This window comes from Myotis yumanensis, unplaced genomic scaffold (assembly GCF_028538775.1).
Source record: "Myotis yumanensis isolate MYYU_CA2020_CCGP unplaced genomic scaffold, mMyoYum1.0.hap1 SCAF_12, whole genome shotgun sequence".
Lineage (NCBI taxonomy): Eukaryota > Metazoa > Chordata > Mammalia > Chiroptera > Vespertilionidae > Myotis > Myotis yumanensis.
The window spans coordinates 9,785,643-9,801,554 of NW_027223763.1; the positions used below are offsets into that span (position 1 = coordinate 9,785,643).

General features: G+C 54.5%; 1 protein-coding gene across 1 annotated transcript in view; it reads left to right on the top strand.

Moving 5' to 3' along the window:
* Positions 1-15,912, top strand: part of COL27A1 (collagen type XXVII alpha 1 chain) — a 152,012-nt gene that overhangs the window by 10,310 nt on the left and 125,790 nt on the right. Inside the window, exon 2 of the mRNA XM_070431107.1 lies at positions 13,191-13,351. Within this exon, the coding sequence (XP_070287208.1) occupies positions 13,191-13,351 (161 nt within the window). The remainder of the gene's footprint in view (positions 1-13,190; positions 13,352-15,912) is intronic.

A 15,912-nucleotide genomic window follows, 5' to 3' on the forward strand; every position in this document is an offset into this window, starting at 1 on the left:
CGGGGCCGGTTGAACCATAAGGCAGTTGGGAGTGCTGAGCCTGTGGCCAAGTGGAGAGGGCATGCCTTACCACCCCAGGCATTTTTTTAAAAGGTGGACGTATGTGGACAACCAGTCACAATACACTTCTCTTCTTCTCCTCCTCTCGGGTCCCCCATGTACTCTCTGCCTTTCCTTGTCCGTGCCCCAGGAGGATACCTCTAGAGCAGCGGTTCTCAACCTGTGGGTCGCGACCCCTTTGGCGGTCGAACGACCCTTTCACAGGGGTCGCCTAAGACCATCCTGCATATCAGATGTTTACATTATGATTCATAACAGTAGCAACATTACAGTTATGAAGTAGCAATGAAAATAATTTTATGGTTGGGGCACAACATGAGGAACGGTATTTAAAGGGCCAGAAGGTTGAGAACCACTGCTCTAGAGGCTGAGGGCCTCACCTCACTTCTGAGTGGCTTTGGTCTGTGGGAGGCACCAATTGATGGGAAGGCAGGAGGGGAGACAGGCCGGAGTCTGCTCCCTCGCTGCCCTGCCCCAGCTCTGGCAATGTCGGCTTTCCTAAGGCCGCAGCTCCTGGCTGGCTCCACCAACTCATCCCCTCGCCCTGGTGCCTTCAAGCTGGGATGACCAGGCTCCTCATGGCGGCCAGCCCCAGGGCGCTTCACCTGCCACTGCTGGTTCCCATCACCCCACCCACTCAAGCTTTGAATATTTCCATTGAGAACTTCCATTCCAACCTTTTATATTTTATCACTATCAGTAGCAGTGGTATCATTATTTCTAAGCCACTTGGCCCGTTTGCCCGGAGCGTTCAGTGCTCTCTCAGTTGACCCCTTTGGCGTGGTGCTGCCTCATGCTGGGATTCTGAGTGTGCCAACATCTGTAGACCTCATTTGGCCCTGGATTCTGACCCAGTCCCCTGACCGGGCCAGAAGTTTCCCTCCGGCCTCTGCCAAGGACTCACTGATTTCTGCTTGCGCTGCCCCTTCCCCTCCCCTGTCCCCTCTGTCCCAGGACTGGTTGTTAATCTCATCCCATTCTCACCTCGCCGGTGGTTTGAACATCAAGTTTCTTTTCAGCATGAGCTGAACTCTCCCCTGGCCCTTCCCCCTGAGGCCACCCGGACCCCATGGACGGTCTTACACAGGACACCCTGTCATTTCCTGGGCCTCGGAGGCCCTCCCGTCTCTCCCTGCCCCAGCGCCCCACCTAGACGCACACTGATTTGTCACCCCTGCTGATTCTGTTCCTGGGCATGGAGACCAGGACGGGCATGGGACATTTCCCTCTTCCAGCTGGACTGGATGTTTTTGTCATAGTAACTGAGTCATGAATCCGTTAACAGACGGACTCAATGAGCTTTGGAGATAACTTTCTCATACACTTGGCTTTGATCAATGGTGTTCAGTGAGTTCCCTATACCCCAGTCTTATCTACTTATTCCCCCAAGATCAAGGGCAAGGCTGCCAGAATCCCATGATTGTCCATACTGCTCTGCCACCGCCCAGCCCAAATGGGTGGGTACAGCTCTGGCCTTGGTACCCTTTCTGGGTACCTAGGAGTCTCTGTCTCTCTCTCTGGGACTATTCTCCTTCTTTTGAAACAAGGCATTTAGATTGATAAGTTTTTTTTTTAAAAAAAAGCCAAGGTCTACTATTATTGTCTACATCTGGGCCTCCTTTTCCATAGCACGTTGTCGTAGTGGCAATGTCCTTCACCCATGCAATTATCTAACAGCCACCTCCCTGCTAGGCCGTGGTCTGCATGGGGGTAGAAACCTTTTATTCCTCTGTGTGTGGTGCCTCATCTGACAATTCGGAAGGAGGTGCTCTGTGAATGTTGGTTAAATGAGTGACTGCCTGGTTGAATTTTAAAATGCTGTCTTCAGCTCAGCGTGAGTAGAGCCCAGCTCAGCTCTGCAGATCACCAGGGGACTCCGTGCTGGCCCCCGGACTAAAACGAGACACTTGAGCGCTTCCTTGAAAATTGTTAAAGAAAATAAAGGCTATTCTTTCTTCCTCGTGGCCCGCTTGGCTGCCAGGCCCCTTTAAATGCCCCAGGAATATTCCTCAGAGGCGGCCCTGGTGGAACAGCCCAGGACTCTGTGAGGAGCTGCACTGGGCTGCCTTCTTTTCCTGCTGCCTCCTAATATTAACCTGGCGCTGGGCCCCTGGCCCCCACGCGGTGATGGGAGGCCCTGGATGGAGCCAGAAAACAGATCCATCTGGAAATAGAAAAATAATCCCAACACTGGCAGTTTTGTCTGGCTTCCCCAGTGGGGTGTGGAACAGGCCCATGAAAGGGGCTTTGAGGGCTGGTGGGTGAGGGCCGTGGGAGGGAAAGCCTCTGCACCCAGCACCCGCTGGGTACCTGTGCCAGGGTCCCCAGGGCAAGAGACAAATCCATAGGGACTGAAGGGTGTGTCACAGCAGACCCTGTGAGCAGCCAGGACTCCACAGTGTGTCAGCCTGAACTTGAATCTGTGTGACCTTAAGTGAGTTGTTCAGCCTTTTTTAGGCCTCATTGCCCCAGGAATTCAAAGGGGGTGATAAGACCTACACCTAGGAATTGATCCCATGGCCAGAGCACACAGCACAGATAGCGATGGCCACGAGGCCAAAGATGGGGGCAGAAGGACAGAAAGACCTCCCGGAATGTGTTATTTTACAGAAGACCCCAGGGCCTTGGCATGACCAGCACCAGGAGAGGGAGACGTGAATGGGGAGGTAATGACCAACACTGAGTTTCCTGCCAGCACGGAGATACTGTACATGAACCGGAGTTGGATTTTAGTTTAGTCAAAGAAAAAAAAGGAAGGTCACCTTTCTGGTGCCCTGAGCTGGGTGTTGAATAAATGAGTGAGACGAGAAAGAGGCACGAAGAGTCCCCCTTCCCCTCCAGCTGTCATTCCAAGATCTTTCTGCAAAGGCCCATCCACAGATGGCATTTCCACAGGAGTGGGCGGTGGAAGAACCTACTGGGAGGCTTACGGACCTTTTAATCACCCAGTCGTGGCCGTTCTGGTGCCGGCCAGGTAGATCAGGATGGAACAAGTTAGGACTAGGTCCAGGGACAAGCCTATCTTCTCTGGCTTCTCCAATGCTGAGTCCCTGGAGGGCCTGCTGCCTGAGGAAACAGAGTTACTGCCTCCCTTTCTCTCTGCCTCTGGGAATGGGTGCTGTGTGTATGGGGGGTGGGGAGGGGGGGGGATTGGAGCCGGCTGTGGCTGCGGCAGCATCCTTGCCCATACCTGGTGACGTGGGTGGGGAGGGGCAGGGCGGGATTACGTGGGAGCCAAGTGAGGATATGGCCAGGGAAAGGTCAGAAGGCAAGTTGGGCTCAGGGAGCTTCTGGGCCATGGACTGCTGCCCATCACAGACAGAGGAGCGCGCTCGTCAGCTGGCCCCACGGGGCTCCTCCGCACGTAATCCCTGCTGGGAATGAATGCCCCCTTGTGTGAGGTCCTTGTCTGCCCCGAAGTAGGTCACAGAGTTGAAGGATCACAGAAATCGGCCTCAGAAGCACAGAATCATAGAAGCCGAAAGTCGTTGCCAGGGAGGATTCCAGGATTTTAGAGCCTCGGTGCTGGCAGCAACAGGCATTAGAAGTCTAGCACTTGGGCCATAACATTTTATGGCTTCAGGGATCTAGGAACCACAGAACCTGAGGACCTTGCACTTGGTTGACCCTCTGAGGTTCTCATGTCTCATGTACATCGAGACGCAGTGTTTCCTTCTAGAAAGTTTCAGAAAGGAACACTCTTCTTTCGTTAGGCAAGGAGGTTAGTTCCCGCAAGGAAGGGGGGGGGACACAGGCGCTTTCTCTGAGGGATGCTCTTAGGAGTCCTGGGTTGAAATCCCTGGTCCCAGTGCCTTTGTCAGTAGCTATCACAGAGCCTGAAATTTCACCGTTAGCCGTTTTTTTCCTGGAATCGTGAAAGTCCTTTGACCTCCGAGCATCTGCTTTGCCGTAAACCACTTCCCAGTCAGGGATGTTCTCAGGCCTCCTCCACCCGAGCCCTGATAAGCAAGGCCACTCCAGATCCAGATGGCGGCCTTGGGCCTCTCTCTGCCCAGCCCCGGGCCCTCTCCCCGCCCCGAGCACCATCTCTGGGTCCTCCCTTCCCTGCCTGACCACCCAGCTCCGGCAGGAAACCAGCTGGCTGGGAGACGCAATTCCTACAGCCCGAGGCCAGCCACGGTGTACATGCGGCCCCGCCTCGCAGCCCACCGCCTCCCGGGGGCCGGCGGCATGGGCAGCAGCCTGTAATTTGGGGGTGGGAGATGGGACGCCCAGGTCAGCTTTGACCACCCGGTCCCCAGAGGAAGGGAGTGGTCTGGGGGCTTGGAGAATCAAAGCCTTCCTCGCAGCTGCCTTGGTGACCATGAAGATAAAAATATTTACGGACAATTTGCCTCCCTCTGGGGACGGCTGGGCACAGACCAGGGCTGTTTTCCCCTTGGCTGTGACTGACCCTCAGGATGGAGAGAGCCGGGACAAACACAGGTTGTTTACGACATCCAGAGCGGCCCAGAGAGACACGGCCGCATACAGTTTCCCCTTTTTACCAGGGACGCGCTTCTGGAAAGCCGCCCAAAGGAACAAGGGTGGGTTTCTGTCCTCTGTTAGCTTAGTTCTTGGTGGGGTTCAAGAGATTTCTTTTTTTCCCCCTGAGAGATGGGGCGAGTGTGTTATGGTGAATAACATGTTTCCCATAATTTGCCTTTTGAAAACACAAGGAAATTTGCGTATGTGGCTGAAGCAGCCCGGGCAGAGAGCCTTCTGGAGAAGCCGGTCCCTCATTTCCCCACCGTGTCGGGCTGCTCGAACTCAATAAACACTTGTTGACTGAATGAATGGGTCATAGAAATGGCAGGCCGAGGCTGGAAGGAAGGCCCCATGGAGATCCTCTGGGCCAGACGGCTCAGGTTTCAGGCAGGGAAACTGAGGCCCAGAGAGGGGGAAGGGGTGGAGGCCGCCTTCAATGATAGATTTCATACTAGTAGCTGACGATGATGATGATGGTGGTGATAATAATAATAAATCGTTTTTTCTGAGCATTGGGTGTTTTTTCGGCTCACCAAAAGCCTTCCCACTGGCCAGATTCCCAGCAAGTCCATGGAGGAGGCAGAAAAAGATTAGAGTTCCCTGTAACGTGTTTACTCAACTTGCCCATTTACCCAGAAAGGGGTGAGGTGGGGTCAGCAAGAAATGTGGCTGTTTGCTGTCACTCAGCTGAGTCCCCTGCTCAGAAAGGAGGGAGCCGGGAGCCGTCTCAGCCTGAGTTTAAATCCCAGCCCTACCATATACAAGCTGTTGAAACAGCTCGTGGTACTCAGTTCCCCTGTCTGTTATTTGGGGGTTGCGCTCTCCATTGACTATGCTGGCCTCCCAAACTGGTAGGAGAATGGCCTCAGAGAATGGATATGAAGCCGCCTTGGAAGCTGTCAGCCGAAGGGAGGTCCTGATGCTGGAATTTGATGTATCAGTGCATCCTCCCAACCATCCATGGGAGACAGTGTTCTGATTCCAGCTCCCGAGATAAAAATAGCTGTAAGGGGAGGGGGGCAGCTCCCCAGGCTATCTGGGCAGGATAAAAATAGCCCTCAAGAACAGCTGGCTCCTTTTCCCCACTTTGGTATTCACCCACAGTCTTCTGATCTCTTATTTGGTTTCCCAAGTCAACCTACCATTCCAGGCAAACAATCCTCCTTGTTCTGGGGCCAGGTGGTGGCAAATTTATTCCAGGCTCTGGGAGTAGAGGCTTTGGAAGCGAGAAGTATGGGTCCCATCCCAGTTCTGTTTACAACTTGCTGTGTGGCTCCGAAGCAAGTCGTCCTCAGAGTCCTCGTTCTTCCTCCGCGCAGCGCTGTCCAATAGAACTTGCTTCGAGAATGGGAATGTTCTGTTTCCGCATGCATTGTCCAATACAGTAGCCACTCTCTGCATGAGGCTATGGAACACTTGAAATGCGGCTAATGTGACTGAGGAGCTTAATTTTTAAAATAAATTTAAGAAATTCAAATAGCCACATGTGGCTAGTGGCTACCATATAGGAGGCTTCAGGCCTCGAACACGGAGATGGGAAAAGCACCTGCTCCTGGTCCTGGGTGAGAAGGATGGGAAACGTGTGTGTAGAGCCTGGCATGTGAGATGCCCACGGCTTGTTCTCTTCCTCCCCCTCCAAATGGGGAATGTATCTCTGAGCTGAAGAGTCCTCTTTAGAGAACACGAGCTCCTCTTTGGTGGGAAGGGCTGTGGTGGTGGGTGGGAAAGAGCCGTAGGGGCTTCAGTGGTGAGTGGGCTGGGAGAGCAGGGAGCGTGTCTGAAGCAGATGACAAGACGAGGTCAGAAGAAGGACCAAAATAGCTATATCTGCTCCTTCCCACCCCTGTTTTTTAGTTTTCACAGTCAATAGTGCTCCAAGGGCGGGGGGTCTATCTTAGAAATTCGATGTGGTTAAGCTCATGGACTCTTAGAATCAGACGGTTGGTTCTAGGTTACAATTTCAGTTCCATCGATTACCAGCGAGGTGACTTTGGGCAAGTTGCTCTCTGATTCCTATCTGTAAAATGGGTAGATTAACTGAGGGTTCTGTGGGTATTAATAAGCAAATGTGTGTATGGAGCTCTTTGCCATGGGCACAGCATTATCACGTGCTTAAAAAATGGAAGCCATGGACCCTCTCCTAGACATAGAACCCTTCGACGCCCACCCGAACCCTGACCGGAGCCCAGGGAGATGCCTGTGAAGCCAATGAGGCATCCCCGGAAGAGCTCTTCTGTGGAGGTCCTCGGGGTGAGAAGCAAGCAGGCATGGGAACAAGTCCTGGGGCCCTCAGCTGGCGGATGATCCATCACATTGTTGAGCTGGAAGTCATCCTGAAGCATTCACGGCTTGCATCTCCTTTCCATGGACCCTGCCAAACGGCAGCCTCCTGGGACCCATCCAGAGACAGGAACTCTGTTGCCTCTCGAGGGCGCTGATGCAGACGGTTAGAAAGTCTTTCCTGGGATCTAAGGAGCGGCTGCCTCTCGGTGACTTCCCACCCTGGTCCTAGTACAGTCTCCACTTTCCAGATTCAACTTCCTTCTGTCGCTACCCCAGGCTGGAGGCATCTGCAGATTGGCCCTGGTAAAGATACCCAGTGCAGGGGCTGGCTCACCCGGGTCAAGGGCAGGGTTAATCTTTGTTGAGTTGGAAGAGCTGAAACTCAAAACCTACGCCTAATCAAGAGCAGAGGATGTATTTTATCAGCATGTCATTTTGTTGGCAAAGAAACTGAGCGACTGGTCCATCCATCTATTCATTCATTCTCTCACTGGACCCTAGTTATTGAGCACCTACTGTGTGCCGCGTCCTAGAAATGAATTCCTGTCCCCGTGATTCACAACCTGGTAGGGGAGGCAGCTATAGCAATGGTAATTATTACAGTGCAGCATGGGCTATTATGTCAGGGCCAGGGCCAGGGTGAAGTGAGTGAGGCACTTATCTCAGGAACAAAATTTAATGTGGTGCTTAAATTCACTATCGAGGTAAATAACACTTCATTGCAATGCTTTAAAAATCAAAAGTAATGCAAAAAGTAATGGGTGAACAAAAGATATAAAACTTTTAAATGAAGACAGGGTCCATATTACAGATTTCCCTTTGGCCTCAGGCTCCAATATGGCCAGGCCTGGCGCTGTATTATTGGGGGCTGTGGAGGGACAGAGACCGCAGGCGGCCGATCCAGCCAGTGGTGCCTGGAATGGACTCCCATCGGCTCGCACACCTCTTCCCAACTTCATACTCAAGGGTAGCATGTCTGTACCTTGAAACTGGTCATGACAAGGAGGATATCTACAGCATGGCCACTGGCAGATGCTAAAAGTCAGGGCTTTCCCCTCCTTTTTTTGGAGAGCTGGGTGTTAAATACTTACCAGCACACCGCAGCTGGATGGTAAATGCTGACGGCACCGGTGCGGGTGGTACAAGAAAGGTTTTCCAGACAAGGAGATACCTTCTGAATTTTGCAGATTAAGAACCCGGAAAAGGAGAGCAAGAACATTCCTCCAAAGAAGGAACTCAAAGCAAAGCACCAGAGGACTGGATAAAAGTGTGCCCGGGGTCTTCAAATAACGTTTCACTCACCGTCGTTTTGATACAATGTTGATGAGATGCCGTAGGAGCTGAACTCTTGTTTTTGTCCATGAGCATCTCAATAATGTCTTTAAGGACAGGCTTCTTTCTGCCTTTCCTCTCTGCCATCCTCAGTCTGCTGGCCATGGACCTAGGGCTTGTTACCTCATTGTGGCAAAAATGGCTGTAGCCGCTCCAAACGGCACATCTTCACCCAACAATGTTCAAACCTCCTCCTCCTCCTCCTCCTCCTCCTCCTCCTCTCCCTCCTCCTCCTCCTTTTTGGATATATAACTCCTCTCACATCTCAGTGGCTCAACTGTATCTTATGTTCACACCCAACCTCCTCTCTGGCCAGATGAAGGAAACCATCATGGTGGATTTAGTCCAAGCAGGATTCAATCACTAAGGCTTGGGAGGAACACAGTCTCTACTAAAGGATGAGGCCCCTTAGAAGATGATGGGCAGAGCTAGAATTCTGTTAGCAAGGATGAAACAATAGTGTCTGCCCCTAGGATGATGGCCAACCAGCCCCCGGCTCTGCCTCTTCTCCCTCCCTACTTCCCCTCTGTCCCTTGTCCACCCGCCCATTCATCCATCACTTACCACATTGCGGACCAGTAGTTCTATTGCTAGCTTTACCCAGTGGCCAGATAAGTTTCTATTGAACGAGTACAAAAAAGCGTTTTACATAAATGTTAAAGGCACGCTTTAAAATTAAATACCCATTGCATTTTGAAGTTATTTATTACATGTGCTTACAAGCTAATGTCTTTTTAATACTGTGATTGGCCACAAGCCTTAGAACAGAAAACACGAGAATTCTCACGATCCGTCCGCAGTGTGTTACTGAGGGCCTACTGTAGGCTGCCACTGAGTAGGTGCCAGGATAGAGCCGTGGCTTTGAGGCCCTCTAGTTGAGTACGTACATGAGATAAATATATACCCCGGTTGAAATGGTGTGCTGAGTACCAGGCAGGGGCCTGGGTGTGGTACACTGTGAGGATCCAGGGGGAAATCCAGTGAGGAAGGACATTCCAGAAAGAGGTGGTCATAGGAGTGGTGGCTTGAAACTCTCTCAGGTCATCAACTGCAATATCTCCACTCTCAGCTGTGGAGGCAGCCAGCACTCCTCATGGACGGCCTGTTCGGTACAGCCAATGGTTCCAGACACACCATCAGCGAGAGTCCAGAGAGCTAACAGCTCTCCCATCTGGAAAATGGGTCTAACTCTTCCAAGGCCAGCTGAGTGAACTGAAGGATGAGGAGATAGGTTTGACTCTCTCCAGTTAGACATCAACCCGGGAGGCCCAGCTTCTCCTCTAGCCCCTGCACTGCCTGTGTGTGTTTCTGAGCCTCCGTTTTCCCACCTGCAAAATAAAGAAATTGGGCCAGGTGGCTCTGGGAGTCTTCCAGGCCTGAATTTCCAGTAGGGCCCCCACATCTTGGTCAGCATCAGTGTGCACAACGTGTGCTTTGGCTATCTCACAGCCCTGGACTCCCTGGCCTAGTCCTGAGGAAATAACACTAGACTGGGGAGGAGGGGAGAGGCCCTGGGGAGATGATCTGGGATGCCCAGACAATGGGATCATGTGTCCAGAGGATGTGCCCTCCTGAGTAAGTGGCTCAGGAGCTTCCCTGGCCTCACCCCTCATTCCTCTTGGGGGAATGATTGTTCTGGAGGGTCTTTGCAGCTGCCAGGACAGAGTGACGTGGCCCCACAGGCAAAGCCCAAGCCCTAGGAGACAGGTCAACCATGAAAACAGGCAGCACTGTCTCCAGCCGCCTCCCCTGGAGAAAGGGGCTGAACTGGCATTGCCTGGAGGGGCAGAGGGAGAGGGCACGATTGGAGGCTGCCTCTCTCTGCAGCCTGGACTTCCATTCGGTTCCCTCTACTGAAATGCTGTATCCCAGGTGCTGGGAACCCAGCGGTGAGTGGGGTGGAGCGTGGTGAAGGTATCTGCAGCACCTAAAGTTGGATCTGCCACACAGCAGGCGCCCAACCAATGTGTTCATGGGTGAGGGTCATGATATAGGAAAGGGAGCAGGTGGCAGGGGGAGCCAGCCTGCTCTAATCCGGCAAACTTTACTCCCATTCATGTATTCGTCCCTTCATTCCTTCCTTCCATCTTTCGCTCAGCATTTATGGAGTACTTCCCTGTGCTAAGCACTGTGCTTCAGGCTGGTGCCAGAGCATCAATACAGCAACTGCTCACAGCAGGGACCACGACTTACATTTGCCTGTGACCAGTGCCAAGCTCAGGGTCTGATGCATGGCAGCGTCTCTCCAAGTGACCAGGGGATGAAAGACTCTAATATTAGACATGTATCATGTGCACACATCCTATGCCCCATGCCATGCAGGGCCCACATATGAAAGGAAGCCCCATCTTGGTGTGCCCAGCAGCACAGAGCATGGGGAAGAATGGGGACTGGTCTGAGACTAAATCTAAGGTTGTGAAGACTAAGGTTGGGGACCTGAGTTCTGGTCCCAGTTCTGCAGCACCAGTTAAACCAGCGTGATTTGAGGAGGGACTTCCTGACCTGCCGTGTCTGTCCGTCTCCCTGCCGGCCTCTGGGAGCAGCAAGCACAGCCTGGCGCACAGTGCATTCTCAGAAAAAGCTTGGTGGAGAAATCGATGGGCATTGATATCTGGGTCATGTGCAACCCTCTGTTCTGCGGGCTAAGACTTCACGAATGATTCATTCATAAGCATTTATTGAGCACTTGCTATGTAGGTGTCCATCATTTAGGCTATTGAGATGAACATTCTCTCTCAAGCAGTGGTCCATGGCTGATCTGTTTGGGCAGGGCATTAACTATGTGGCCCTTGAATCTCCACCAGGCCAGGAACTCCTTGCAGAACTGTGTGTGCCCAGTCACTGGGGGTGTGCCAGGAGCCTCCTTGGCAGGAAGGTTGGGTGTAAAGAGGCAGCAGAGGCAGGAAACAAGGTCTCTCCCCCAGGATTCTTATCAGTGTCCATGTGTCCTCCTCCCAGCTCACCATGAGCTCCTTAAAGCACATAAGCCTCCTTTTCCCGCACAACCTAGCAAATTGCAGCTAGCGCTCCATAAGCATCTACTGAGTTGGATTTATTGTTAAACAACAGTCTCATCTTCCTGAGTTCAAAAAGCCCATAAAGATGATAATGTTCGATGCACCTATTTTACAGACGGAGAAAGCAAGGCTCTTGAAAAAGACACCATCAATGCTTATGGGCTCTGAGGGGTTTCCCATGAGTCTTTGGGCTGTCCATGGTGAAACAGGGCTCCCTGGGGCTCCCCCACTGCAGACTCAGGTTTGGAGTGAGATTTGGAAAGGTCTTGGTGCTCAGCCACTGACCTGCTGCCTGCCTGCTGAGGAAATGCATCTCTTGCCTGGAAATGGCTTTGTGGCCAGTGAGTCACAGGACATCACCCATACTGTGCAGTGGGGAGAATTCGATTGCTTCTCCACCGTGCTCTCCTCACTCCTCTTGCAAAACCTGCCTGAAATTTACTTCCACCCTCCTGACCTTTTTGTGACTCTTCCACCTGAGCTGTCCTTCTCCATGGCTGCATGTGTAACCAGCACATCCTTTAGGAGTCAAAGGCCACCTCCTCCTGGGAGGCTTCCTTGGTTTCTCTCGATCCCTTGGTCTGCTTGACAGTTCCATTCATCTGTGTCTCCCTGATAACACCTATCAGATTCTCCCTGTTATCTTTATGTGATTGCAGGAGGTTCCTTGTGGCATGGCCGTGTCTGATGTCTCCCATATAGGCTCTCTTCCCTGCCCCATGTTGCTGTGCGTGTCTTCTGTCCACATTACAAATATGTGTGTGCTCGGAAGGCAGGGCCGTGTGTAAATTTATTTGTCTTCACTCCCACAGTGGCGGACCGGACCCTCTTCTTCCCGCTTTGCACAGGGGTTTGCACACTGTAGGAGTTGAAAGAAAATAATTGAAATCATCGATGGTTTGAGCCTCTCTTGTGCCCCAGGCTCCCCACTAGGCGTGGGGATCTGACAATGACAGTGTGGTATGATGTGCACTACGATAAGGTGTGAGGCAGAGCTTTGAGCTCCACCTGGAAGGACAGTGAGGCCGTGAACAGGCAGAAAGCGTGGTTGGAGGGAGAGAGCCTGGGAGGAAACAGCAGTGACAAGGCCTTGAAGTATCCCAGCTTGTCCAGAGCCTGGGCCCCGGCATCAGAGGGAGTGGAGCCTGGGGCAGGGCATGAAGCTGGGGAGGCTGGCAGGGATCTTCTCAGACCCTCTCAAAGGCGAAGATTTGGATCTTCATGCTCAGCTGCAGGAGACAGGAATCAGACGACCTCAGTTCACATCTCATCTCCTCCTTCAGCCAGTTAGTGGTCTCAGGAGAGTTACTTAACCTTTCAGAATCTCGCCTTTCTCAACTGTAAATAGAGATAACAGGCCTCCCATAAACAGTGACACAGCACAGGGCTGCACCTGGTTAGGGCGAGGTTGATGAGGATGCAAAATACTAGGCAATACGAAAACAAACAAACAAAACCCAACCCTCAGTATTAATGCAATACTCTAAAAATGTCAAAATTAATGCAAAAAAAATCCACGATTAACAAAATGTAAAAAAAAAAAAAAATGTAAATAAGGACAGGATCCACCTAGCACAAAGCATTATGCAGCTCAAAAAATGTTAACTATGATGGGACTGGGAGTTCTCAACCTTCCAGAGCTGTGGGCTTTGGAAAACCTGAGGAAAACCCATGGCCCCTCTCCCCCAGAAGAATGTTTAATTCGGTCCACGTGGAGGTTTAGAACTCTGTTTCAAGGTGGGGGTGGGGGTGGTTCCACGCGCCATCCTGCCGCCTGTGGGTTCTTCAGGCCTCCCTCCTGGCAGCCGTGGGCGCTCTGCCCCCTGCAGGAAGCAGAGCACAGCTCTGTGGCTTCTTTTTCTTTCTTGCTTGTCCCCCCCCCCCCCCCCCCCCCCCCTTTCAGCTTGGGACTTTTCCTAAAGTTTGCTGAAACCAGACACCTTGCTCCACCGAGCCCGCGTGCAGCCACGGTTTAAAAGGCCGCCTTCAGCGCACCCTCCCCGCCCCCAGCGGAGACTTCAAAAGGCCCGGCGGGCGCCGTGGCCCCAGCACCTATGAGCCGCCCCCTGCGCCCAGAGCCCGCGACCGAATCCGAGGACGCAGAGCGGCCGAAGTCCCTGCGCAGGCGGACCGGGCAGGCGGTGCAGCCCCTTGCGCCCATGCCCCTCCCGGTGCCGCTGCGCTCCGAGCGCCCGCGCCCAGTTTAGGGAAGGGGACCCCGCACCCCCCCTGCCCCCGCGCCCGCGCCGGGGCTGCGGGGACCCATGAATACAAATGCCGTTAGGCGCACAAGGAAGGACCGACCGTCCAGCCTCGCATCTAGGGACCCAGTAAGTGCCCCGGTGCTCCTGGAGTGCTGGGGGGGTACCGGTGTGTGTGTGTGTGTGTGTGTGTGTGTGTGTGTGGAGAGGGGGGTTGCACATTCGGGGAATGATTGTGTTTGTGCCCACATGCGGTGGGCACTGGCGGAGAACTGTGTGTAAGTGGGGGTGTGCCCTTATATGTGCACTTGGGGGTGTGTACACATGGGGTGTGTGTGCACGTGAAGGTGTGTGCGCAAGGGTGTACTTAAGAGGATCTGGCTCGGCTAGTGTGCACTCGTACGCATGGAAGCACTAGTGTGCATGTGTCTGTGCGTGTGGAGTCTGGTGGGCGCCCTGGGGTGTGTGTGCGTGTGGCTGTGTTGCATGTGAATGAGTGGGAGCATGTCTGAGTGTGGGTCCGTGTGGATGTGCGTGTGTGCACCAGTGAACAAGTCGTGGAGGTGGCGGCGGAGGCAGATGGGGCTTCTGGTGCCAGGGCTCCGACTGGGGTTGCGGGTATGCGAATTGGCTGGGTGTTTGCCAGGGAATTGAGGTGTGCAGTTCTGTGCTCCAGTGTGGGATCTCAGGGAGGCTCTTCATAGACTGCGAGGCGGGGGCGTGTTAAGGTCTCATTTCTTACCGAATGGAGAGGGGAGAGTGAGCAGGTTGACCAACATTTAACAAGCACCCCCACTGCACGCCCAGGAGTCTGTTCTCCAGGGAGTTCTGAATCCGGGAGGAAAAGTGTGTGTGTGTGTGTGGTAGGACACTGGTTGTTGTCGTGGGAGTCTGGACACTGAGTCCTGGTCTCACATCTGCCCTTGGAACTCCGAGTTCCTTTCAGCATTTTCTATCCTGTTTCTGCCTCTATCTCCTCCTCCCAACTCACAAGCCGGAAGTCCCGAATCTCTGACCTGTGATCAGGCCGGTGAACAGCCCTGGCCAACGCATTCGTCTCCGTGAACCTCAGTTTCCTCATCTTTAGAGGTGGTAGATGTCTCAGCCGGCTGCAGTGGGCAGGTCCGGGGTGTGTCCCCGGCTGCGGCCGGCAGGGGGCAGCAGGGGGCAGCAGAGGGCGGCCCAGCGCTGGGAGGAGAGAAGGTGGAGAGCCACGGCGGGCCGAGACTTTAAATCGCCTTCATTTCCCCCAAATCCTTCCTTTTCCTCTCCTCCCCCAGGCCGGCGGGGAGGCTGCTTCCACCGCCCTCCGCGCGCCCTCGCCCGGCCTTGCTCTGTCTCCGGGGACCGCCAGCAGCCCGCCTCCAAAAGTTTGATCATCTCTCTCTCTCCCCCCCCTTTTTTTTTTCCTGCTGCTGCTTTTCGGTGGAAGCAGAAAAAGAGTGAGGCAGGGGCGAGCGCAGCGCCGGGACTCCTGGGACCATGGGCCTGGCGCGGGCGCTCGCGGGGCCCCGGCCGCGCTGCCTGGCTGCCCTGGCGCCCCTGGGCGCGGGGCTGTGCTGCGGGTGCGGGGGCCGCGCGCTCTGAGCCGGCCTGGCGTGGCGGGGCGGGGGGTTGGCGGCCCCATGGGGCGCGCCCACACTTGCCCCCCGGGCTCGGGAGCATGAAGTAGGGGCCCGCCATGGGAGCGGGAGCGGCGCGGGGGGCCCGAGGCACAGCGGCGGCGGCGGCGGCGGCGTGCGGGGGGTGAGTATGAGCTTGGGGACGCCCCCTCCCCAGCTTCCTGCTGCTCTAGCCTGGGGAAGAGCTGGGGTTCCCTCCTGCGCCGGACGCTTCCAGCGGAACGTCAGCTTCCTCTCCCTTCCTGCGCCCTTGGAGGCGGGCGGCCAAGGGTTAACGCAGGCTGCGCCCCCGGCCCCAGGGCTGGCGGCCCCAGGGTTGGCGAGCGCTGCCTGCTCTGCGCTGCCTGGCCGGCCCCATCCGCACTGGGGCGGGGGCCGAGCCGGGAGGGTCGGTGAAGAGCCTGCCCGGGGTCGGAATTGGGGGTGGTGGTGGCGCCTGGAGGGGGGCTTTTGGCTGCTTGGGGGCGGAGGGGTCTCCCATTCTGCTGTCTCGGTGTGCCCCGTCGTCAGGTCCCCAGCCTGTAAGTCTCCGTTTCTGGCTGTTCTTGGGAAACTGCCCCCAAGTTTCTAGGTTTCCACGCCTGGGCTTCTGCTCCTGTCTGTGTCTGTGTGTGTGTCTTTGCACGTCCCCGGTTTCTGGAAATCTTCGCGTGTGTGTCAAGTCTGTTTGGGTTTGTGTCTCCATGTTTCCCTGTTTCTCTGGGGTGGGGGGTGGGGTCTCCGTTCCTGTTGCTTCCCCGCGTGTGAGAGAGAGAAAGTGAGAGCCAGCATGTCCGAGCGGAAAGGGCCCTGGGAGAGCACCCGGTGGAAGCCCTCGCTGTACATGCAGATGCGGGGACTGGAGGAGGGAGGGCCCGGGAGGGACTGGGAATTCCTAGGAGGGGCTAGGAGAGCTGGGACCCAGGGGCT